Source organism: Aulonocara sp. 'chitande type north' Nkhata Bay, linkage group LG10 (genome assembly GCF_057382095.1).
Source record: "Aulonocara sp. 'chitande type north' Nkhata Bay isolate Kocher_YH1m ecotype deep benthic linkage group LG10, A_spYH_male_GT1.1, whole genome shotgun sequence".
Taxonomy (NCBI): Eukaryota; Metazoa; Chordata; class Actinopteri; order Cichliformes; family Cichlidae; genus Aulonocara; species Aulonocara sp. 'chitande type north' Nkhata Bay.
The window spans coordinates 28,230,943-28,256,793 of NC_141353.1; the positions used below are offsets into that span (position 1 = coordinate 28,230,943).

The 25,851-nt window shown below is 38.6% G+C and overlaps 1 protein-coding gene across 7 annotated transcripts in view; it reads right to left on the reverse strand.

The window, feature by feature from the left end:
* The window catches only part of ncam1a (neural cell adhesion molecule 1a), a 274,256-nt gene that overhangs the window by 38,688 nt on the left and 209,717 nt on the right, over window positions 1-25,851 (reverse strand). For 2 of the 7 annotated variants that reach the window (XM_086309412.1, XM_086309418.1), the window contains exons 9-16: window positions 25,430-25,459; window positions 20,567-20,717; window positions 14,791-14,975; window positions 14,071-14,167; window positions 11,530-11,697; window positions 7,919-8,044; window positions 6,308-6,322; window positions 3,574-3,621 (exon numbers count right to left, since the gene is read on the reverse strand). In XM_086309412.1, coding sequence (XP_086165538.1) covers window positions 3,574-3,621; window positions 6,308-6,322; window positions 7,919-8,044; window positions 11,530-11,697; window positions 14,071-14,167; window positions 14,791-14,975; window positions 20,567-20,717; window positions 25,430-25,459 — 820 coding nt within the window. The remainder of the gene's footprint in view (window positions 1-3,573; window positions 3,622-6,307; window positions 6,323-7,918; window positions 8,045-11,529; window positions 11,698-14,070; window positions 14,168-14,790; window positions 14,976-20,566; window positions 20,718-25,429; window positions 25,460-25,851) is intronic. The other 5 variants (XM_086309417.1, XM_086309419.1, XM_086309413.1 and 2 more) reach the window with 4 other exon arrangements.

A 25,851-nucleotide genomic window follows, 5' to 3' on the forward strand; every position in this document is an offset into this window, starting at 1 on the left:
AATTTTAACTTGTACCCATTCTAGTAGGGCTGATTGTCTTTGAAAATAAATGACATGTCGAACAGAAAATCAATTTTAAAATCAATACAAATCAATTTTAGTTGTTGTTGTGTTTTTTTTGGTAACAATAGAGCTTAAATGAAAACAGAGGAAACTCTGCAGCTTTGGGAATAAAACCATGCCAACTAAGTATGATACACAACACAGCAGACAACAATAGGAACACATGAAAAATCTGAAGAAATAAGTTCTACGACAATCTAAAAAAGCACATGTGGCATTTGTTCTGAGGAATGCATTTGTAAAAGCACTGAGCAGATACACTGCCATCAGCTGCATCCTATTTCAAGCTAATGAATAGTCACAACTGCATTAGACAAATGTTATTAAAATGGTGTGTCAAAAAGGAAAGACTTGTTAAGAACAATATTGAGACATACAGATCTCACACAGCAGACACATCATACATCAGGAACTTAAAAGGAGCAACTACACAGCAAATACTCCAGTGACCAAACACACATGTTATGCTTCTTTACACACTGCACACTGTTAACCAAAATGACGTTTTAAGGTCTGTGAAAACCACAAATGACAGCAATAAGCAGTCAGACAGGTTAGTCACTTAGCAGTGCTACTGGTTAAAATTTTACTGCACACAATGACGTTAAAAACCTCAACCCGGGTCTGCTTGGGCTTTGTTGATCAGTGTCAGCGATCTCCCTTTTTCTTGTTTTTCAGAAAACGGGCTAAGTATTCACAAAAAGTATTTGTGGAGGAGCAAGTTATTTTTGGTCCATTCCCTTAAAACATTCATTAGAAAATCCTGGTCTCTGCTTCCTACTTAGTCACAGCTTTCAGTCCCAGTCAGATAAAGAACAATTGGCAGTGGCTATCCATGCTCTGGCGTAGCCAGTCAATACATGAAGGATGATTTTGAGATGCTGTTAACACGCTGCTGTCTGGCTTTTCAGAGAGAAATGGAGTGAATGCACACTAAGGGGAGGATTCAACTCATGAGCGATCTGGGAGAAAACAAGTTGTGATTAAATTGAGTGGATGAAACAACTGAAAGATTCACCGAAAAGACAGATATCCTTCTGTCATTTTAAAGAATGGCTCCTCATGGTTCGTTCAGCTGTGAATTAGAGCTGGGCGATAGAACGATAACGATATGTATCGCGATATAACTTTTACTCGATAGAGAAATTAAGCTATCGCGATAGACCTCGCTGCTCTTGTCCTCTTAAAAAAAAAAAAAAAAAAGGTCAGCCAATCCAAATTAAGTAGCGCAGAGCCGAACCAATCACAGCCGCAGCGTCACGTCGCGTGACTTGTTACGTACAGCACAAGTGCCAAGCCGCACGTGTGTTTGTTTGGGAAGCAGCCAGCGGGTAATGGAGCCAGCGCGTAATGGAGGAAATGAGTGTGCCGACTAGAAAAATCAACCGAGCGTGACCGAAGAGAAAACAGATGATGGTTCCAATGCCGGAGAGATTGTCAAACGGAAGAGCCATAGAAGTTCCGTAGTGTGAAGGTATTTCGGCTATTTCAAGTCTGACAAAAAACAGAGTAGCGTGCACTGTAAATTGTGCCGAAAGCAAGTCTGGAAATACAATAAACTGGTGCATGCGTCACACTGTGCGCCACGTTATTGTTTCGGTGAAATGAATTTCTACAATACTGTTACTGTTAATTCTACTCTCTGCAGTGTTTAAATGCTTACATATACACACAGTTACTGTCCCTCCACACTTACGACTCGGTTCTGCTTCTATGCCGCAGCTTTGTTTACTTTTTCCCACCGAGGCTTCTAGACTTCTGATTGGCCAACATTTCTGCACGGTTAGGAATCTAGCGCCACCTGCTGCTTTGGCATGTTCATAGCAGCGTTTTCCTTCATTTCTCCCTTTATGTGTGGACGGGATTATTTTTTAAAATGGAAACGGAAAATCTCAGTTTTCAAAAATACCCGTGTACGTGTGGACGTAGCCTCAGTCTCTGACTGGAAGCGCTAATTCGTCATTCGGCTTTTGTCAGACTAAAGTAACTGTTAAAACTGTTAGAAAAGCTAAGCTATACAAGAAGGAGAGATTGAGAATTTCCTTTTTGTTCTCAGTTTATTTGATATTGACAAAAGTTAGTCAGTTTTGTCTGTTCTTCTGTAAAACAAACTAAGATTTATTTTTAGAATTAATATTTTGTTTCTAAGTGGAATTGACAATTTAGTCTGTTTCGTTTGTTCTATTTTGAAACTTAAACGCTTTAGCGGCTGCCTTTTGTGTAGTTTGCAATATTTGTCTTTATTTATCTGAAAAAGTCTCATGTTCCTTAAGTACATCTACCCTGTTGAACTTATTATGGGAAATAAATATTTAAATAAAAACAAGCTGCTGATTATTTCACATTTTACTTGTGAGCAACGGCACATTTAAATCTTACAAATAGTTATTTGGCTTATATCGTGATAGATATCGTTATCGCCTGAAATGGAAAAAAACATATCGTGATATGAAAAAATCTCATATCGCCCAGCTCTACTGTGAATGTAACAACACTGCGGGACCAACCAAACTGTACTTTAACAACTGTCAGATCAGCTTAACTATATGCTGTGTCTCACCTAAACAGATAACAGGGTAAGAACCAGAAATAGCTTTCAATACTTTAATAGCTTCTCAGTATGTGAGATCTTAATAGTAAATTGTTTGATCATTTTTTGGGCGGTTGCCTTCCCTTTTTTTGCACGCTTTTTATTTTATTTAATTTTTTTTACAAATAAACAGATACATCTGAAAATTAGCTTTCATTTGTCATTAGCAGCCATGCCCGTTAGCGTGAACAAATGGCACATTGAACATACGCTGATTTGATGTTTAGCTTTGTTTTTAGGAGAAAAAATGGTGCAAAATAAATGTTCACTGAATCTACTTTAAGATCAACTAAATATGTAAGTACACTAGAATTTGCTTAAATTACGAATGTTTTTACTCAGTAAAAGTATAGAAATTGCAGCATTCTGTTATGACACAAACAGAATATGAGGTGTTAGCATGGACCCTACTACCTTAATGTTTATAGCAAATAATAGCATAAACAATTTGTATGATGTAGTGGTATGAGTTTTCTATAAACCACCTAACTTTATACTAAGGTGTTAGCATGATACCTCTACAAATAGCAATTAAACTACAGTAAGTATCCTCTACACCTGTCAAAGTAAGCGGCTCAGTAGATAAAGCAGGCCTGGTAAAACAAACTCATATATTCCAACTGCACAACAACGGTCTCAAGAATCTAATTTTGAATATTAATGAACAGGCAAGTTGTGTTAATTCTGCAAACACAACACTATGTCAGATGGTTAACCTTTAAGTGTTAGTAAAAATCTAAATTTTTAAGTATTTGAGACAATTAGCAAAGCTATTCGATTTCTTTGTCAATTTTCACTCTGTAGAGGGATTATGAGCCCTCCTATGACCCACAACAAATATAAATGAAAACTAGATGCAATGCCAAGCAGGTAAGAGAGGTAAAGAGACACAGCGCACACTGCTGGACTGGCATACTCACTACGGGCCATACTGGTGGCAGCAATAGGGGGTGGTATCTCTGATGAAACTGAAAGATGGTGAAAACAAAATGAGAGGCGCTGGAGTCCTCAACAGAAAAAAACCCCCTCAAGGATGGGACTGTTTCTTTTTGTCTCTTGGTCATAAAGAATTTGCCTGGATCACTGACAAATCTAAATCAAATCTAATGTGTTAATATGGACATGAAATGATATGAATAAATGCAATTTTATATTTCCATTTGATATTTTCATACTGATTATATACTGGTTCTCTCAGGGTGCATTGTGCCACTTATAAGAACACAAAACTTACTGTGTAATTCTGGCCCAACCAGTAGCATTTACATGCTCACTAAGCTCAGATCTTTGCTCTTTAACAGCAATGGAAATGTGAGCGCTTGCTAAGACATCATTTCTTCTTGCTGACAACCACTGACAGCTATTCATCTAAGAGTTTAAAAAGCTCATAGTTCTTCAAGTGTTAGATATTGTAAACTAGTGGGCTGCAAATACACTAAGAATCATAACATTTAGGCAGTTTACAGGAATAGGTTTGTTCATGTCCTCCCACTGATCCAACTGAAGCCAAATGGTTCACAACTGTGGTTTCCTAGGTTCCTCCCACATTGCATGCATACATGCATTTTAGATATTTGCAAACAGATTTAGAATTTTCTTGCCTGAAATACTGGGCTCAGGTCTTGACAGCCCACCTGGGTTTAAGACCGTGGCTGCTTATAGCGCCTCGATATTTAGAATGCATAAAAGGCTGAAATGAACAACTTATAAGTTGACAGAAATTATGCTCCTTTATCTTTTGAAAGCTCAGGCCTGTAGCATTAAATTAAGTTCTTATGAAAGTAAAATTATGGCCAGATTTACCAAAATTTTGCAGCGCTTGTAAGACTTTTGAGGAAAAAGCTGCATTCTTGTTTGTACAGTAGTGACTGTAACATGTCATATTGATTTCTTACTATACCTATGGCAACTGCCTTTTGTTTTGTTTACAGCAACAACATACAATTACTCGCTTAACAAAATTATAAGCACAACAATCAGACACACACACTCACCCAAACACTTAGGCGCTACAGCACTATTACACTCTTTACACCAAGTTAATTAAATTCTTCTCTTTAACTCTCTTTTAAAAAGACGCAACTTATTTGTCCCTAAAAGTATTATACGGCAGAAAACATACACACAATGTAAACAGCTGCACATTTCCCAGTCATGCTTCTGGAACTGAAGCTTTTGACAGTGGTACTATGAAGTCAGTGCACTGTGTTGAAGAAAATGTAATCAGAAAATCTATCCATCTTTCTTCTGATTATCTAATTTAGAATCACGATTAGCTGGGTACGTTGGGGCGAGAGGCAGGGTACACCCTGGACAGGTCGCCTATTTATCGCAGGGCGAACACAGAGAGACCGACAACCATTCACACAATCACATTCACAACTACGGCCAACTTAGAATGTCCTTAGACCGTGGGAGGAAGCCAAAATACTCAAGAACCCAAACGGTGAACAAGCAAACTCCACACAAAAAAGTCCCAGCAGACTGGTGGATTCAAACCCTGGACCTTCTTAATATGAGGCACTGGTGGTTAGCACTATTGCCTCAGGACAAAAAGGTCCTAGGTTCAAATCCGATTTACATTTCAACACTATTGTGTTGAAATGTAATTGGCAAGCATGTCGAGCTGTTTTCACTACTTTTTAGTTCTGACTGGAAACTTTTCTGCTGAAGTTTACTTGCACTGCAGTGTTTCAGTATTTGGTTGTATTTTTTCACTTTTCAACATTCTTCTAAAGGTTGTAGATAAAGTGAACTGGTGAAATGTTTTTCTGTGTGTGTATGTGTGTATTTTTCTATTAAGGAAGATACAATGCATTGAGCTTCTGGGTCTCTGTATTATACGAGATATTAAAACCTCTTCCTGTGTAACAGTAAGCACAGTCTTTTCTCAAAGAAAGCTACACCTCCCTCCTCCAGTAATCTACTGCAAACTAGTAGTTTTTTTATTTTCTTACTTTCCAGATATTAATCTCTGTGTCTGAAAACATCTAATATCAAAAGAATGGGAACCCAAAAGATCTGGGGCAGTTGAAGACTGGAATATAAGTAAAATATATGCAAAGACACCTGGTTTTTAAAATAATTACCAGAAATGATTCCATACATCGTCGGATAATGCAACTATATATAGTCTTTAATTTAGGCGACGTCATAGTCTGAAGAGAGTATATTCCTTATATAACATTCCCTGACTGAACTACTGCAATGCAGAAGTACATAATTTTTTTTTAAAGAAAAAAAAAAACCCCACCTTTAAGGCGTCATGAGACAAAAAACACTAAAAAAAACAGGAATTACAAGCAGGACTGTTGCAGAAAACAACCTGCTCTTTAAGACCATCACACATATATCTCTAAAATGATCCTGACACTGCATAAAAGTATTCCATTTGCTATATTAGGAAAAAAAAAAGAAGAAGAAACTAATGCTGATTGGTTGGGGGGAAAAAGAAAATTCATAGTTCTGGGGCACTGGATGATGATTCTGTGGAACACTGTGTGATCAGTTCTTACATCCAGTTGGCTGTAGCATCATTTAGTAACCACTCATTTTTTTTAACACAGAGAACGGTGAGGGTAAAATACAACGGGAGGATGGAGACAAAATGCAGACGAATATAAAGCAGCCAAGACATGGAGGACAGAAACTTACTTGTGACAGAATACCCTGAGAAGTCCAATGGAAGAGAGAACAGATGAAAAACCAGATGAGAAAACAATAAAACAAAGAGAAGAAAAAAACAATGAAATGAGAAATATGATCAATGAAAGAGGCCAGCTGCCCTGTCAAATCGTTAACCCACTGTCTATTGTGCCTTACTGAGTATTCTGTTCACACAAAGTTCTGCTTCTCTCTGTTTTACAGTTGATAATACTGGTACTGTATCAGCAACTACAGTAGAAAATACTTTTAATGACTTCAAGGTGTCGATCAAGGTAAGGAATCTGGATTTGCGGCTGATAATCCCCCCCTCCCCCCACTCTGATGCAATATAACAAACTGATTACAGCATCTAATATGATTCCTCCATCAAATTTTAGTCAATTTTTGTAACGTCTGAGCTGAACTTCAAGTTAAAAGGGTTTCCAAAATAAGCATAATGAACACAGGGAAGAGATTTGTTTTTTTCTTACTGCAAGCAAAATAAGAGGATGCTGAGGAGCTATTTCTAAAGGGGGGGGGGGTGAAGAAGCACACAAATGGAAGTGTGACATGAAGGCAGGCACAAAATAAGACAAAGATTTATTCCTGACCTTGGTTTGAAATGCTGACTGATAAAAAGCTCTGTTTCCTCTCCCGTGAATTTACATCCTTATTATTTTTTACTATGTTACAATGTGCAATCACTTGTTATCATGTTAAACAGCAGTTACTGGATCATTTTTGCTATATGATTTGGATTTGAAAGAGAATCAAAATGCAGAATGTACGTGTATTTACACTACTATCTGGCCCAATTTATACTTCAGTGAGAAGCGTGTGACAAAAATACACTCAAAGTCACATTTCATGTCAGGCCGACACATCCTGGTGATGACAAGTGTCACATACCTGCTCTTTGATGTAAAGTTTGCCCCATATGTCTAACTAACTAAGCTGTGATATATAGGAAGCACCAAGGGCAATGACAAATATGTCCAGAATATCCACCAAACCCGCTTTAACGCCGTTAAATAGAAAATGTTCTTGACCTTCTAAAATATCCAGTAATTCATCATGCTCTGCCATCACTATCAGAAAATATAAACAATTCTCAGCAGGACTCGATGTGTGGCTGCTACATTAAAAATGCATGCTGTCACTGAACTATAAATACAGAGACAACACTCCTTCACACTGAAGTATAAATCAGCTTTAAGAATGTGCACGTACTTTGCAGAAAGCTTTCAGTAAATCACCTGAGCTGTGGGCTATGAAGACGAGGGTTCATTCAGACTTACACGCTGCAAACATTCACCAAAAAAAGAGGTACATAAAAGTGCTAGGTGATGAAGGAGAGGTAGGTTACACATTGCATCGTTAACCCTATTAACAAAGTTGGATCATGGAGTGACGGCGTCGTCGTGAGTTATCGTTTCTTCTGGCCTGGATGGAAAAGGATTGCGCTGGGGGCTTGGCATGAGAATAGAGGAACGTAAGGGTGAAAGCATCTGGGCACAGCTAGACACGGGGAGGCAGCGGAGTGAGCTACGGCATTAGGTTCAAAGCATTTGGGTCAGAGGAGCACTTAGAGCAGGAGCAAGAAGCGAGGGGAGTACTTACGGACTGGCTCAGTCTTGAAAGTGCTGGCCTGGCTGCTCTCGCCTTCACCTTTCCCATTGATGGCGGACATCCTGACCTCGTATGTAGTTTCTGGTTTCAAATTAGTGATGGTGATCCCAGTCATGTCTGTTGGAGGCAAGGTGGTGTTATTCCATAAAGGTGTACAGTGACCCGAGGAATTCAGAACTGAGACTGGGAACATTTCATATGTGACCCAATCATGTTGGCTTTTACCAATTTATGTGAGGTTGGTCAGTGTGGCTGCCTGCGTGCTACTTATCTTCTCATAGGCCGCAGTAGAGTAATGCACTAGTCCACCCGTTCAAGATTGTTTTCATTTTGTTTTTTACACTCACACTTTGCTCTGCTTCCCAAAGTAGAGATCTCTGTCTCCTCCTTTCGCTTAAGCTCACCACAATATAATAAAAATGGGGTATTTCTCCTATAAGTTGCTCAGAATGATTCAGCGGGATGCCTGCTGTGGCCTGATCCATATTAGGAGAAGAATATTTCCTACATGAAACCTTGGAACTACAAAAAACCGAGGCAGTAATTCCATGCTGAAAGCTTTTTGTTGACCATACCATACCATACCATACCATACCAACTTTATTTCTAAAGCACTTTAACATAAAACCAGAGTTTCACAAAGTGCTGTACATGTTACAAAGTGCTGTACATGTACATGACACTTGATGCCAGGACCCCACAGGTGAACTACAATTTTAATGAGTTTATAAAAATGACTCAGTTGCATACAAACAGCAACCACAATGACCAATAGAGGGGTTATTAATTTTAATTGTATATGTGAAAAACAAATCCCAAGAAGGGCATAAATTGTAATTGCAGAGGGGCTCTGTGATTTTATATTTCAGGTTCTATTGTTGGGGGGGAATCAAAGATCTATTGTTATACAAGAGCTCTCAGGTGTATTATTTTTTTTAAAGGCCATTGCAGTGATCTTTAAATGCCATTTTTCAGGGTAAATTCCATTGATATAACCAATAATCTCCCAACAACAACAACAATCTATATTCAATAATCTACATTGAAGTGTAATACATCTTATAAAATTATTACTTTCTAAAACTCAGTTTTAAGATTTTTTTAAGTTTAAAATTTGCTTTTGACAGTCACGTTGTTCCTTCCAAGGAACAGTTGAGATTTCAGTCACGATACACATTCACGGTCTTGACATTTGTTATAAAACTGAGTTGGCTGATCTCTCAGTGTGCTATACAAAGAATAGTAATTTCATGGATGAGTACAAATTTAGGCTGTGAAAACCAACTGAGAAACATCTCTCCATTACTGTGACCATTTATGTCTCAAATTTATGTATCAGTGAGACGGACTTGCAGAAAGAGCTGAGCATAAGGCTGCTCGGGGAAACTGCATGAATACAGCTTTCAAGCATTAGAGCAGATGAATTGAGAACTGGGCTTTTAGCAGCAGCATAAAACTGATGTCTTTGCTGAGTCCATTAATGGTCAGATAAAATTTTTACAGCCAGCTCAAAGTAATATACCTGTGGGGGGGGGGCATGTTGGTTGCCTCTGCTTATGTAAAAGGTTTTCTCCACAAATAAAACGTTATTAAATTCGGTGCATCTTAGTCAGTGTCTTTCAACATTACTGCAGCACTAATATTGTAATTACGTGTACAATGTGAAAAATTTACTGTTATTTCCATAAACAGTAAGGACTAAAATTCAATATTTGGTTAAAAACATATAAAAGGACATCCAGATACTGGGTATCTGAGAAAATGATTATTAGTATTAAGGATTTGTGATTAGATTTAATTATAAAAATGTATAATATCCAGGTACCGATTAGTATTAATAATTTTCAGTCAAAAGGTAGGTAAATAATGTGAAATATTACTTGATATGCTCACTGATTTTAGAAATAGGTCCTAAAATGATGTGTTTTTAATTAATGCTTATTTGAATTGACAGTAACATCAGCCTATCAATAGTGCGAGCTCGTATATCTTCAATAAATCCCAAACTAAAGACAAAAACACTAAAAGAAAAAGAGTATTTTCATGTATAGAACTGAATGCTCCATGGCCCCAAAACCACTGCCATCAAAAACACATCAGTGAGAAATACCAGTCAAGCACTGAGGTAGATTACCATTAAGATCTACTCTGCACTGTATATTTTATGCATTATGGGAAAGCAAATGTGAGTATTTTATATTTACACAGAAATTACTACAGACTATATGGATACACAATGCATGAAGCTACATATGATCTGTTAGTACATGCAGAAATATTTACACAGTGCAGAAGTAAGGCTGTTTTATGTGTGTGCACACAGCAGCATCAGTACCTATATAGCATGGACCCACAGTGATATGGGTGTGGTATCTATATCTGGCAGTACTGCTTTTAAACATGTGATGGCAGCTCTGGGTCACAGTACTGTGACAGACACAAAAGCCTTTTTATTGACACAGTTCAGCCACTTGATAATTCAGTATCAGTAACAATATACTGCCTCCCTTCATGGCATATTGTAGCTTCAGTAGCTAGACCTTTAAAAAATGATATTACAAGTATCTTAGGAAATACGATGTGTTTTGCAAGGTCCTTTCACAGCATGTGTGTTTCAAAATCGCTCAGATTTATTAGACACAGAGTGGTTTAACTAGCTGTATGAAATATTTCTGACAACACTGACTGTTTGCGTGTGGGTCCATGCGTTTCGTTTTGTGTACACGCTCACATGTCAGGCGGCTCATGGGCCTTGAGCTGACAGCACAGCCTGTCAGCCACTGACTGATACATCCCATGTGGCAGACAGGACGAAAACCATCCAGATTTGCAGGAGCCACAAACCCTCAGCGGGACGGGGATATTATCTAGGGCCTGTCAGTGTCGGAGCTGACTGTCATTTAGGCTATACTGTGTTCCACATCTCTTCTTGACATCAGCTACTGTCATGTTTGGATTAAATGTTGTCGCAGAACTGTTTTCGGCATGTAGGAACTAGACATAAACACATAACAGTCGCGGAGCTGAAACGCTGTGCTGTGTTTCTCTTTGCACCGCAAACTTTACAGTGGATTACACTGGAATTTAATGTTTAAATATTATGATTAACAAGAAAATCTCAAGCCTTGAGCCTTTTTTACCTAACGGCAGAAATGAATAATTCCATAGATTTGCTGACAAAGATGGACTCTAGAGTCCTCCCCTTCAGGATGGCTCTTAAAGTATGATGCATCAGTTGGATGCTAAGAATTAAAGTGGCCTAAGTGGTACTAAGGTGTGGATGATGCAGCTGATGCCGACACGGAAAGTGGTAAATAACAACCCTTCCATCCACTGCGCTTCACTGAAAGTATGTTTTTCAGGGCTCTAAGGGGAAATGTATGGAAGAGATGACTACTCAGGAATCATAGCAAACCTAAATCATACAGAGAAATCTTTGTCCCAGCAGTCATTTTCAATCTCCTGCTAATGGCTAAATGAGGCTATACGAGCCCTAAACTTCCATAATGGCATTTTTTGTAAAGGCTACCACTTCTACATGTGCTTGTTATACACAAGGAGGGATAATCCAGCAAATTTAGTTTGCGTTATGACCGACTCACCATCCTCAACATCTTCCTCCTTGCCAGTCCAGTCCTGGCCAGGCAAACGCCATTCCACTCTATACTTGATAATTGGCACTCCACCCATTGAATCAGGCTCCTCAAACTTTACCACTGCTGTGCTTGAGAAAGGCTCCACTTGTTGAATTACAGGCGATGACGGCACCTCTGCAACGGCAAGCAGGGAAAATAATGTGTTAATACTTTTTTCAGTTTTCAAAAGCTTTTTAAAAAGCAAAAAAAAATTACAGCTTTTCATAAACTGCTTTTAGCTTCCATTGTGCACACTATGTTCTTTGCTCTGCTGCAGTGTGGGGAAAAAGAAAAACAACAAAAAAAGGACTAATATTTAATGTTAGGAATCGGTTTGATTAATTTAAAATAGGTTTCAGAGCTTCATAAACTCTTCTTCAATCGACTAATTTGAAATCTAGCAGCAGCAGCAGCAGCTCTTATCATAGCGGTTTTATATTTCTGGCTGTATTTGCATCTCTATCCTCTCTCTCTCCCTCTTTTCATGAAACTCATTTCAGCTTACTACAAAAATGTTACCATGCTGGAAAAGTGCTCACGTTGTGGCTAAACATAGGATGGTATTTACCACAGTGCAATTTCAGTCCTCACTTGAGTCCTCACACCCACCTCTGTGAGTACTATGACAAAGGTCCTCACTGACATCATCAGCATTAACTGTTTTCATTTGCGAGGCTTTTTTATCAAACTTAAGAGAAAATGCTTCACATTCATTAATTAACAATTATGACACCAAGTTGCAGCCGTGCTAACTGTGTGCCCGGTACTCAAAGTTTGCAGGGACAGTACAACTTCAGCTCATCCCTGGGATTGATTTAATAACAAAATGAAACTTTCCTCTGTGGACGATGTCATTCTGTTTTTAATCTTTCAGTAGGAAGCCTTTACGATGCTAATCAGTATATTAGTTCTGTGGTACACTGGTCTATTATTTGTGTCCCATGTAAATCACTGGTTAAAAAGTGACAGTTTCTTTTATTCTAGCCTTTTTGTTGCATGTTCATGTCAAGGTAAAACATCTAGATACAGAAAAATGATCAGGTCAATGCACAGAGTATCGCCTTACTGGAAATAAACCCACATGGATCCAGGGGGATGAAGTCTTTTGACTTTGCTGACATTTGCCGCCACATACTAAAATCATGATTAAGATATGTGTTTAAACAATTATTCCACGTTATTATTAATTCATTTGTTTGGTGTAATGAACATTGCAATGAAACAGGTTCACTAGCGAGGCTGAAGCACGTTAATCTTCTTTGATATCAATCTGCTGATAATTAAAAAAAAAAGCAAACTGGGATGACTATGTCACTGTCAAGAGGGATTAAACTAATTATAAGCTCATCTGCATATGTCTGCACGCGTCCTGGATCTGCTTACCCAATGATTTCTTTAATGATGCCTTTTCTGGACTGAGTACCGTGTCTCAAATAGCTTTGTTTGGTCGAGCTCTTTGCCTCACATTACATGCAAAAATGTTCTCACGGACATAATTGCAGAGAAAAGGTGTGGAGACTTATTTACAGGGTTCTTTTTAGGATAACTCTGTTTGGAAGCAGTCACTTTAGGCATACAGACGAGTTATGCAGCAAATTACAAAAAATACCTCAAAAAGCCTACAGGATATTACACAATGTCAGCACAGGGTGTTACCATAATTAATTTGACCACCCTGCATTTAGACAAGGTCCTGAGCGACCTTCTACTTCTAATGGGTCCAAAGCAATTTGCATACCAAATGAAGCTAATGCGAGAAAATAAGACTTAAAGGGCAGTTCCGCTGTGATTTCAATTTTCTTCCATTGCCTGTCTAGCCTGTGCTCTGAGTGTCTCCAAGTCCTGGTTTGTTTTTCTTCCCTATTTATACTGCAGGATGCCTTTGTGCTTCCTCATACACAAACACAATGCCACTTTTCATTTGTATCCAGGCAATACACGCATATCTTTGCTAGAAGTCTTTTAATCATCTGAAGTCAATTCACACCATCCTGACTACACTTTCACAAGTAGATGCTTCAGATCTGCGCACTGTTGCTCTAAATACAGACAAAGCAGATAAATTAGTTCATCATAAATTCTAAATCTTTCATTCATACTTCTCATTCATTACCACTTGTCTTGCATACAGCAGTGGTTCCATTTGTTCCTGCTCTGCTAGAACTTCTGATGGAGATTTTTTTATACCTTTGCTTCCTAAAATAGCTTCTGATTGCATTCAGAAATTACTTTTACATTTTTACTGCTAAACTGATCGACCTTTCTCTTGGTTTTACTGGTGAGTTGTCAAACCATTTGTTTTTAGGTGGTTAGATCCATATTGGGAATATGACTCTAAAATTCAGTCCATGGCAGTGGTTTGTGAAGTTGTTATTTCACTTCTGCATAAAAGACACTGGCCAGCCTGGAAACGTGAAGTCTCGTCATTTCATTATTTAGAGTGTTTCTTTTGTTTCCCCAAGACACTAAAAAATTCACCTAAATGGGAGTAATTTCTGGTTAACAAACCTGCTTGGATAAGAAGGAATTCCTTGGATTCAGAACCCATCACATTGGTCGCTGTGCAGTTGTAACTGCCAAAGTCGTTTTGAGAATCAGGGGTAATCTGAAAGACAAAAAGAAACAAAAAGAGACAAAAACACCGAGAAATATCAGGTTATGTCTCAAGTTTTTGGATGTGAACACAAAAAAAAAGAAAGAAAAAAAGACTCTGACTATATGCATGACGAACTTAAACACAGTGTAGATCATTAGGGTGTAGTCTCACTTAATGCTTTTCTGCTATTTAGCATTTGTGTTAGATCTGGAGCCTGGTTGTTATGCAGATGCACAGATTTCTTGATTTTAATCATTACCCATTGGTTCATTAACACAGTGTCTAGCAGTTGAGTGTGCTCAACACTAGGCCTATAATTATAGTCCATTTAAAGTTGGTCTGGAACTACTTGTTAGCTTCTAATGCAATCTTTCACGTTACTCTTTAATCTCACTAAAACAGTGGCTTATATTAGCCACAATTCATTCTTGTGTAACAAACAGAAAGCCTTTTGTGAGCTACGACTGTTTTTTTGTGTGTGCGTTTTTGGATACTTCTCAAAAACAATAAAAAAAACGGAGCTGCGTTCTAAGTAATCTGCCAAACTATGTCAAATATACAGAGCATGTTTGTGTATTTTGTGCCTCTTTATGTCAGTAGAAATCAGCATTAAGAAGACAGATGCAGCACACCTCAAGGTAGCTGACAGATGGTGTGTTATAGATCTTCATATTAGTGCTGTTGGCAGTGGGCAGCTGGAAGCCGTCTCTGAACCAAACCACCGAGGCTCCGGGATGAGCCTCCACCTCACAACTGATGTTGGCCGGGTTTCCCTCCCATGTATATACTGTCACCGAACCCAGGATCTTTGGAGTATCTGAAGGAATAGACAGGGGAGTGAGGATACTTGAAACAGATAAGCAGATTGTCAAAGGTTTACTGAAATTACTCAGTGGAAATAAACTGAATCTGACAAGTTAAAGAAAACAACTCTTATGGTTGGCCAAATTTATGCAGATGACTGACAAACCCGTGGAACAAACTCGTTTACTACACATGTGATGCATTATTAGGTAGTGCAGAAAGTAGTACTGGATACTCAATGGGGAGAAAAACAGATGAAACAAAAGAAGACATTCTGGGTGATGTAGGATTCATCAAACAGCACAATAATGACCCAAAATATCTGCAAGATGAAACAGCCAAGATGTAAATACTGCATATAATCAGCTGTATGTGAGTAAAACGTTCACTTTTACAACAGTCTAAATTGAATCCAACAGGAATCTGCTTGTAAAAAGCAGCACTGATTTTTAAGTATGTGCGGTATAATAAAAACTCCAAGCTCTGTTGAAAAGTCTAAAGGACAGAACGGTATCAGTCAGTTGGATATGGCCATTATATCTTGTCACGAATGGCAGTATTTCCTTTCATCCTTGAAGCTCTTCTCCACATTTCTAGCAGCTTTAATCAAGGCTACCAGTAAAAATACTCGATTTAGAATTCATGGCAGCAGAAAAAAGACATGTAAAACACACTCACTACGGAAAAGAAAGCAGTCGTGGCAATGGTGACAAAAGCTACAGTTTTACAGAATGGTAAACAGATGCTAAATGAATTCTAATGCTTTACTTGTGATCTATAAATTTAATGCCTTTTATGGTATGGATTTATGTTTTACAGCCAACTTGTGCTGGTTTTATAAGACATGAAAATGCTTCAGAGAGTTTATGAATGTGTTACAAATAAAAAAAAACCATTATAACTAATAATTATAAATTAGCACAACCACTTAGTTTAAAGAAATAGTACTGCTCGGGGTTTGATGACCAGATTATTTTTCTTTGATTTCTTTAATCTTATATGTGCCTGTAGCATACTTATGGATTATGCAGCAAAAATCAAATAAACGACTGAAACCAAGCAACAGTTTGACCAAGCTATTTTCACTTCCTACATGAAATGAGTTGATACCATATAGCCAAACCTGTTACACTGCACCCCAATTTTTGACAGGAAAACAGACAAGAGTAAAGGTAACGGACGGTAAAGTTAATTAATTCTTCCCTTCATTGTTTCCTTTTAAAATCTCCTGCTCAAATCACTGAGCATTGATTTTAAATTCAGTGAAGTATGCTTTGCTTCACGAGTGCCGTAAAATGCAGTGGCCCCTGACACTGCCAGGGCTTTACTTCTGACCCTATCCTTTAAAAGTCTGCAGCATGCTGCGGCTGGGATTGATGGACAAGGCTGAGTCAATAGATGTTCCATCTCCTGCAGCTCTGATTAGATTCTCACTCTTTCTGTCAGTGCTGCTTTTGGTCTCATTGACTCTATAGGGCCTGCGACTTGCCTGTTTGATTTCTGCAGGCTGCTAGCCTGGTATAGGTGAACATAGGAGGAATGCATCTGCCACATAGGGTTCATACATATCAAGTAGGCTGCATAGAGCTCATGTATATTAAATAGACTGCACAGTGCCCATAATGATATCATATAACAAAGTGCATACAAATGCAATAGTTATACAAAAAAGATGACAGCGTCACATTTGCATGACTAGTACATTCATACAAAAGTGGCAGCAACAGCGATACTTACTACACATAATTGCATTACTATTAAAGACTGCATTACTATTAGAAGGAATTTAGTCTTTTTTAGTGGAACACTGAAATAATACTCCATAAAACTCCCAACCAAAAACCCCTGAACTATTTTACATTCAAAGTGTTTCCTGTTCAGCTTCTTTGGGGAATTAATCTGTAGTATGAATTAGTTTTTCTTTCTCTCATTGATCTGTCAGTTTCATACAATATGTAATCAATATCAGTATCGCAGAAAGAAATGCTGTCTTATGCCCATACACCAAGTAGGTGAATTAGCTTGTCTTTGGCTATCAGGACATCCTAACTTGAATGAATAATTGGCTATTGCAGGGGTTATTCTTCAATAGAACTACAGGCAGCCAACAATGGCTCTGTGCAGCTTCAATACTAAAATATCATCATGCTTGCTGATATTCAGCTCTTAACAACCGCAGGGGAAAAAAGCCATGCATAAGTCTGTAATAAAAAGCAAAATCTAAAGTTACAATTTCTAATTCTCCATCCAGCAGGACTAGGAGAATCAGAAAGAGTATGTAACAGGTGACCTGCTTGGAGCTCAAACAGTGTTTTCATTAGACATTCATGTTAAACAAACTTCAACCTCTGACAAAATGGAAGTCAAACAGAAAGGACATTAACACTTTCCTATCAGTCCTTCAGGAACAAACCTAGACATGCTCAGCCTAGCTAATGGGATCATGCTGTGAGGCAGATAGGAACTTCCATGCTTCGATAACGTCTCCATTGTGTGAGTGGGTGAGCGGTGATAGAGGGGACAGTGAGTGAGAGCTGTGCCCACGACAAAGCACCTTTTCTTATCGATAATTGCTTGGCAACAGTAAATCAGCTACCTGATAATTTGATGATTACTCTAGCAAGCCCTTAAACATCTCTATCAATGCTGAATTGTGATTATATCTCTAAGCAAATTACAAGCGCACTGAGCACAGGGGCATATTAATCCAATTAAGCATCCATTGGCCTTATTTCCCTCTCTCATTCTCTCTCTCTCTCTCTCTATCTTTTTTTTTGTTAATTAAGTAACATTTGATAGGCGTCAAAATGAGATCAAGTATAATTTTATACACATCAAAGCACTAGTTTATAGTTTGGTGCTGATGGAGCATTAAACCATCACCAGGGTACATACACTGTACTATTAGGGTCATTTTGTTTTTTCTTGGTGCTGTAGCACAGCGGTCCCCAACCCCCGGGCCTCGGAACGGTACCGGTCCGTGAGTCGTTTGGTACCGGGCCGCGAGAGTTGAGGCTCAGATGTGAAATGTATGGTTTTCAGGGTTTTTATCGGTTTTCAGCGTTATTTTGTTATCGTTTTGATCGTTAACTCTGTTTTCCTGGGTCTTTTCAAGTGTGTTATGAATAAATCTTCTTTTTTTCGGTACCGGTACTAGTTTTATTTTGTTGTATTTATCCGCGACACATTAAAGGCTGGTCCGTGAAAAATATTGTCGGGCATAAACCGGACCGCTGCTGTAGCACACTGGAGCTTTGTAGTGTCTATATAAAAAAATCAAACTTGTTGAAATTGTAATTCTCTTGGTACACCGCCCTAAAGATCAAAGGGGCCAACAGTCTCGCACTGTTGACCCTTACTTGGAGTGTCACAGACTCTCACGGTTGACCAGCTGCAGAAAGTACAATTTAGGCTTTACAGCATTTCTTGCAAGCTTCAAAGAACATGTCCAGTCCTGCAAAGACAGATGTGAAAAATGCCCACGATTAAGATCCAGAACTTATTTTTAGTCCTACGTGAAACAACGTCAGCTACACTATGGAGTATATTCAAATACTGTTGCTCAAAAATAAAGGGAAGTTTAAAATCTGCTGTGTACCCCTGAGTGTACCTTTTGACTGGTACCATGCCAAGATGGATGATGAATGTTAACTCTCCATCAAAGGTAATGTGACTGTCCCTGATGGGCTGAGACAAATGCAACCATATGACAGAAGGAAGATGCTGAAAAATGACCAAACTTCAGTCAAGAGAACATCTGAGATGATCCATCCACAACACGAGGTTAGTCATTGATATGCTGCTGTGCGCTCTGGATGATTCTGAACTGAAATCTTAGTTCGCCTCTGATTGATTCTTCATGTGTGGCAAACTGTGAGCCAATGGGCTGTAGCTACATTGTAAGGTTTTAAAAACTGAGCTTAAAGGGACACTGCACATGAGTAGTGCTAATGGAAAGCCAGAGAGGCTGACAATGACCATAGATTGTTTTTAGAGGCTTCTTCATATGAAATAAAAGAAGATAGATATTAAAAAGACATCAGTAAGAACTAGGATCCAAAAGCAGGGTTGATACCTGATTTCCTGAAGAGTTGTTCTTAATTACCTGTAACTGCTGTAGTACATTTAAAAACACTTACGACACAATGTTATAAGAATGTTATTTTAAATTTAGACGTATGGAAGTTTGCTTTTGTTTCTTTTGTGCTGTTAAGTCATTTTTAATGCATCAGCTAATTTGAGAATGGGCTTGAAGATGATACCCTCACCCTTAAGGACTTTAACTGATCTTGTTACTATCTGCGATAACATTGGTCACCTTTCTCACTCACTATGTGCTAACAGACCTCTCCGCATTGAATCATACTTGTTATTAATCTCTGGCTCTCTTCCACAGCATGTCTTTTATCCTGTCTTCCTTCTCTCACCCCAACTGGTCGCAGCAGATGGCCCCGCCCCTCCCTGAGCCTGGTTCTGTTGGAGGTTCCTTCCTGCAAAAGGGAGTTTTTCCTTCCCACTGTCGCCAAAGTGCTTGCTCATAGGGGGTCATATGATTGTTGGGTTTTTCTTTGTATGTATTATTGTAGGGTTTACCTTACAAAATAAAGTGCCTTGAGGCGACTGGTGTTGTGATTTGCCGCTGTATAAATAAAACTGAATTGAATTGAAAATTGATACTGTCAACAGCTTGGTATAAATTAAATAATAATGAAGTAATGTTAGACAAACCAAGCACAGTTTATCTAATGTTTGCTACACCTGACAGCACACATTGCCTCTTTAATGTCTAAATGCTTTTCTATCCTCTCTTTGTGAAACCAGCTCAAGGTTTTGGTGTCACACTGAGACCTTCCATCTAGAGACACCTTTTTGAATAAGCATTAAACATGCATATGAGGAGAAATATCTGTGTGAGATGAGAAAAAGATTTCCACATGCAAGGCAGCCACAAGGCAGCAGTGGTTTAAATCGATGTCATGAGTATCAAGTTATTCTTGACTGGAGAGACATGCTCTCTTGCTCTTACTGTTAAATTGCTAGTGCTATAGATTTCCTTGCCTACAGCTAAAACCATCAGCTAAAGAACAAAACCCGAGAAAGTTCTCTAGGTGCTGTCAGAAACCATTTTTGGAGACAGAGAAAAAAAAAGATCCAGTGCCTGAGCACAGATAGAAGTCGAAAAAAACATCTGGGCTCCATATATGGAAAGAAATGAATTACTGCAGGAACAAACTGACCTTCACTGCCTGATAAATCAGTATATTGTATCACGGTTAACAGATTTTCGTAATTTAACAATAGTAACTAACACTTTTAACATGCTCTTTGAAGACTGTTTTTTGGCTGATGCAACAACTTATAAAAGATAAATGTAGCAACAGAGTTTCCATAAAAGAATTCTTTTAGACACTACTCCTACCCCGTTTCCAACAGACTAAAATGAAACGTTAAAACGATGACATTTTATTAAGCAGATGTCAGCAGCAACAGCAGCTCTTATCAGTTTCATATTTGTACATATAACAGTGCAAACTTATGGTTATCTGTGTTGACAGCAAAGATAAACCACTGGAGCGTGCGGCCAGGCAGAGTTTTGTGACTTACAGCGGACTTCCAGGTACATGTGCCGGGCGTCCTGGCCGATGGAGTTGCTGGCGGTGCAGAGGTACTGTCCAGCATATGTAAACTGGACATTTTTCAAGGTGAGAGAGGACACCCGTGCATGACTGCGCACCACCACATTTCTATCAAGGCTCTATAAAGAAGAAGAGAAAGAAATTATTCTCACTTATAAACAGGTAGTTTTATATAAAACAGGGCTAAAGGGTCAGTCTGTATTTGTTGTTTTGCTAGCGCAAATGGGACAAATGAGTAGAAGATAAAGTGGGAACTATAAACTGAGAAAGCAAGAGTTAAAAAAAAGAAAAAAAATGTGACGACTGACTGACAGGTGAGCCATGTGAACTGCAGTGCAGAAATACCACAAGAACAGCGGGATGGAGACAACATAAAAGCTACAACTGCAATGAACTCTTCTGAGAGAGAATTTAGTATTCCTTGGATGCTATTAGCTGATAAGGCTAAATTTATTCTATGTTTTTTTTGTTTGTGTGAAGTGAGTGCCACAGGAGCAAACAAATCCTTCCTTTAAATCCTAAAAAAAATAACGTTAGTTATAAAAATCTTACAAATATGCTGCTAAAATTTATTCTTTTCTCATATATATATATATATATATATATAAACAGCAACAGACTGGACATCCTGGCCTCTGAAAAACTATTGCTGGGATAACTATTAAACCAGCGTCAGAGCCCTGGCTAATAACCTGCAAACTCGATTGCTGTCCTTACCATTTAGCAGTCTGGTTGCAGGGTTACAGGCAGTCTAATTGCACTTGGAACAGTATAACTGCACTTTTAACAAACAGCTTGTTAAATCTGGTTTGTATTTGTATTAAGAGATCACATTTATTAGCCTGCCTACTGAGCTAATACTGCTATTCCAAGCATGTGTTATGCCTTACTTAGAGTGATCTCTTAACAGCTGTGCAGCTGACATCAAAAGTGGCCCAACGACCTCATTTGTTTTTTTTAACAAATGCAGTGGATCCTAGCTTCTCTCTGTTGTGCATGTAACCTGATGCAAATACAAGCCCAAAGCAGAGGGGGGGCTTCAAGTTCTGCACCGTTTTTGCGAAGACAAAAAGTATATTTGTTTTGAAATCGCATGGTGAAAGTCAGTAGGTGAAAAAAACAACATCGGTAATAAAGAGAAGCCCTATGAAATGATTAACAAAACTGCAAGCCTATAAAACCCATGGCTGTTAAAAAAACCTGTAACAGTTTATCTTCCCTTTGGGGGACACAGGCGACACAAAAAGGAGATATACATCTTCGTTCTAGGTGCCATAGTATTTGCTTTTTATTTTAGGCATTCTAGCTAGAGCTTCGGCGTGCAAAGCTCTGGCCGGTAAACTAGAATATAGATGTAGTATATAACCGAGTCATATTTGTTGAGTAAGTATTACGTCAAAAACAGCTTTTCTTTGCAGAGCAGGGTGACGCAGATGTGGCAGAAATATTTCTGCTGTTTACGGAAGATCTGAGGGAGTGTCCTGGAACATTTTGAAAGGGCAGCATTAATCTTGTCTTACTGCAGTAACACAGGAAAGAGCTGTACTGGGTACACTGGTGGAATATAAACAGGAAAAAAGGTTAATAGAGAATAATGCTTTAATGATACAGCACAGGTAGCAGGGAGAGGGGAGACCTTTGAACAGGATTCATTCATTAACCAAATCATTTTAATTACAAAAATGAATTATGGTGGTAGACTTGTAAGGCGATGTATGGACAGGATTTTTTCAGTGTCTTGTATTTTGCAGTCACTGCTGATTTGATCTGCAGAGCAAATCTTTGTACACGTGTTTTGCTTGTCGTACATTCTGTCCGGCAAGTGTTACATGAAGAGGGAGACTGTCAGGCATAACATGCACAGGCTCTGTCTGTGTATTCATTAGATGTAGATCTGCTATTCTCAGCAATCACGGTGCAAGAGCCATTTATGCTTTATCTTCCCAAAATACTAGCTCAATAAAACGATGTTAGCGCTGTATTAATAACATGCTGAAATTTTATAACCACCTCCTCCTTTGAAAAAAATGAGGCAGTTTAGGCAGCTAAAAATAGAACTTTTTAACAAAGCAGATGTCGGCGAGCTGAGCCAACAGTTTAAAAAAATGAACTCTGCTACATCAAGAATTCAGCTCATGAGTAACTGTCTCCCAATTTGGTATCAGGATCCTTTAACACAACGTGGCACATGAAGATATATATTTGTAGAGAACACCTGACGGACAGGACAAACCTGTGCCTCCTCCAAAAATTTAACTTTGAAACTACTGGGAGTGGTCCTTGTCAACTTTAATTTCTAGAATGTTGATTTATGGAGCACCCTGATGGCCCAGGGGTTTAAGGAACAGAACATGAATATACAAAGGGGTAGGCTATTCATACTTTTAATCCAGCCTGGGACTTGTGTTGCTTGCTTATCATTCCCCATCTATTTCTGTCCTTAATTCTTTTAATTTCTCCACTGTCAAATCTTTCATCAAGGAGAAGTATACCAAGAAAAGTAAGTGCAATTTCTCTACTTGGCATTCTCAAGCCCTCCAAAGTGTTGAGGCAGGAAAAAGGTTACGATTTTAAGACAACGGTTAATTTAAGGCGTCGGTTAACAAAAGGCAAATGGTAAATAGAGTTCTATTAAACCATTTCCTTTATCTATAATTGTCTTTACTTAACATGCATCGAGTTGCTAAAAGAAAAACAAGCAGTCAACAACATGGTCATATGATCTTCTTATGAGTTGAAAATCAGTCAGTAGGCAGGTTATAATAATCAGACTTTTATCTGGTTTAAGTGTCAAACTGTCTTCCAAAGTGCACTTCTTAATGAAATAAAGATAAAGTGAAAAGGCTTTGCTGTTGTCCTTAGCATAATTTCACCTTTCATGTTCGATTGTCTTCTATGACTAATTGTTTAATGACTGCTTTTTAGGGTTGCTGATTAACACCTGTCAGCTCTGTTCACCTAACGTCCAATGAAAGCAAGGCCGACGCTATTACTGAAGATCTGTTCGATCCATTCTGTGCCGCAATAAGTACATTCGCTGACAGCTGACTTTCTGTGTGGGCCTACAAGAAAAATATTTAATGGGCTCGTTTGTTCACATCTAACTCTATGGCTTTATTCTTGGAATTTATTGAAGTAGTCTGCATGATTCACAGTTCAAAGTACCTGGGCCTAGGTGCAGCCCCTCAGTCTAAAACAGGCAAATGTAGATCCCTTACTCCTCCCTTTAGGATAGCTTTCTTCATATAGGTCTTTGCATAGGTCTGTCGTAAGGAATAGCTGCTCTCATTGACATCATACAAAGCCAAAAAAAAGCTTCTTTCAACTGAGATGCAGTCTTTAGCCTTACCTCTTTGCTCACATGTATTCCTACATAAGCAAGCAAGCAAAAGCATCAGTAAATCACTAGAACAAAGTAATAGCAACAATAAAAACACCAAAGAAGTAGTCTTTAATTGAACTTCTATAATGAAGTGCACAGTCAAGGATGTCAAGTACTGAAAAATCTGTAGTGACCCTTGGATTAGACTGGGCTCAGAGAGGTAAGAAAAAATGTGAAAGTGCATAGGTCACAGCAGTAGATCCATAAAACGCAACTTAAAACCCAGTCAACAGCCCAACAAGGTGACGTGATTATTGTCACATGCTGGGATAAGGCTATGTTAAACAGGCGTGTGGGAAAAAACTTTGCAGCATTACATCAGCAGGAAATGAGTGCTATGACTGATTGAAGCACGTTATTGAAGCCAGTTAGGACAAACTTGTCAAAACTCTGAATCTGTGTGTTATGGATGCTGAATATGACAGTTAATTCTTAGCTTGGTTCCTTGTCACAGTGGTGAGTGAAGTGAGCTGATTGTACTGTGTCAGTTCTATCCAAAGGTAGTAATTGTTTTTGCAGCAGGCCAAAAGTTTGCATGTTTTTCTTTTGTGCCAAACAACAGAACAGGAAGCTCAAGTGCTTTGGGATTTTTTAAAAATGCAAACACACTTGGCATCCTTAAGCTTACCCTGTAAAAATGCTTGTTAATGCCATTCTAAGAGTTCTACCTAAACATGAGCCTTAAAAGTGGACAATGCAAACAGAATTCTGTCAACCTTCTTTGTATTAGAGGTTGAAAAAAAACCTCTCAAATCCTGGAGAAACAAAATCAAAACTCTCTACTTGGCTACATATGATCAGGGGCAAGGAAGACTTTTTTTCCCATTTGGGTGAGCTGACCTAGTGAGACCACAGTATAAATGAGGCCCCAAGGTGACTGAATGAGGCAGCTACTTCAGTGCACAGTTGAAACAAAAACATGCAGGCCCCTGGCCCATGACAGAAGGCTACACCATTAAAATCCATTCTGTTATTTGCTAGAGTTTGGTGAGTTAGAGTTAGTTTGCTTACAGCAGAGCAGACAGTGTGTTTTTTTTTGGTGTCCAGCTGCTGATCAATCAACAATACAGGATTTATCTTTTTTTCATGCAAAGTCTGAGCATTCACCACACTGTGCAGCAGGAAACAAAGAATGGAGCTACTTGGTCTAGACCGAGATGCCTGCGTCTCACATGGAAATTTGTTGACAAAAATAAACAGTGATAAACTAATGGAGCAAGTCTAAATGCATACTGGAACTAAATGTATTAAATGAACTGTACTACGTGGCTATTAGTCTACACATTAAGCGCAAAACTAAATATGGTGCATATTAAATGTGGGCTGAGTGATAACACTTCTGCTCTGCAAACAAAAACAAAAAAAGGTGGTGGGGGTAAAAGTGGTAGTCTATGATGCAAGTCTGGGCTAGTACATCTAGAATCAGGCTACGATATTTGGTAGCCATACCTCGTATGTGTCTGGTCGAGTCCAAGAGGCCTAGAGAGGACAGAAGCAAAGAGGCAAAGACAAACAGCGACACAGTGGAACAAAGTGAGCTTTTGGAAATGACCCACATAGAACGAATGCAGACTGGCTTCAATGTGCAATGACTGAATCTTTTAAATACCGTTCCATGGTTTTGTTTTAGATTGTTAAAGCAAACTCAAGCAAATACATTGTTGCCAATTAATTTCCAGAATATCTACAAGCGCGTTTTCTCCGTTCTTGGTAGTTTCTGGTTTTTATCTGTCTTTTAAATGCTATCAATCATAGTTTACTTTGTTTTTGCAACGCACAACATGTTAAAGATGGAAGTAGCCTCTAGGCATGAAGAGGTAAGCAGATTGCACATAATGACTTCAGTAAGCACTGTCCTTAATAAGAAATGC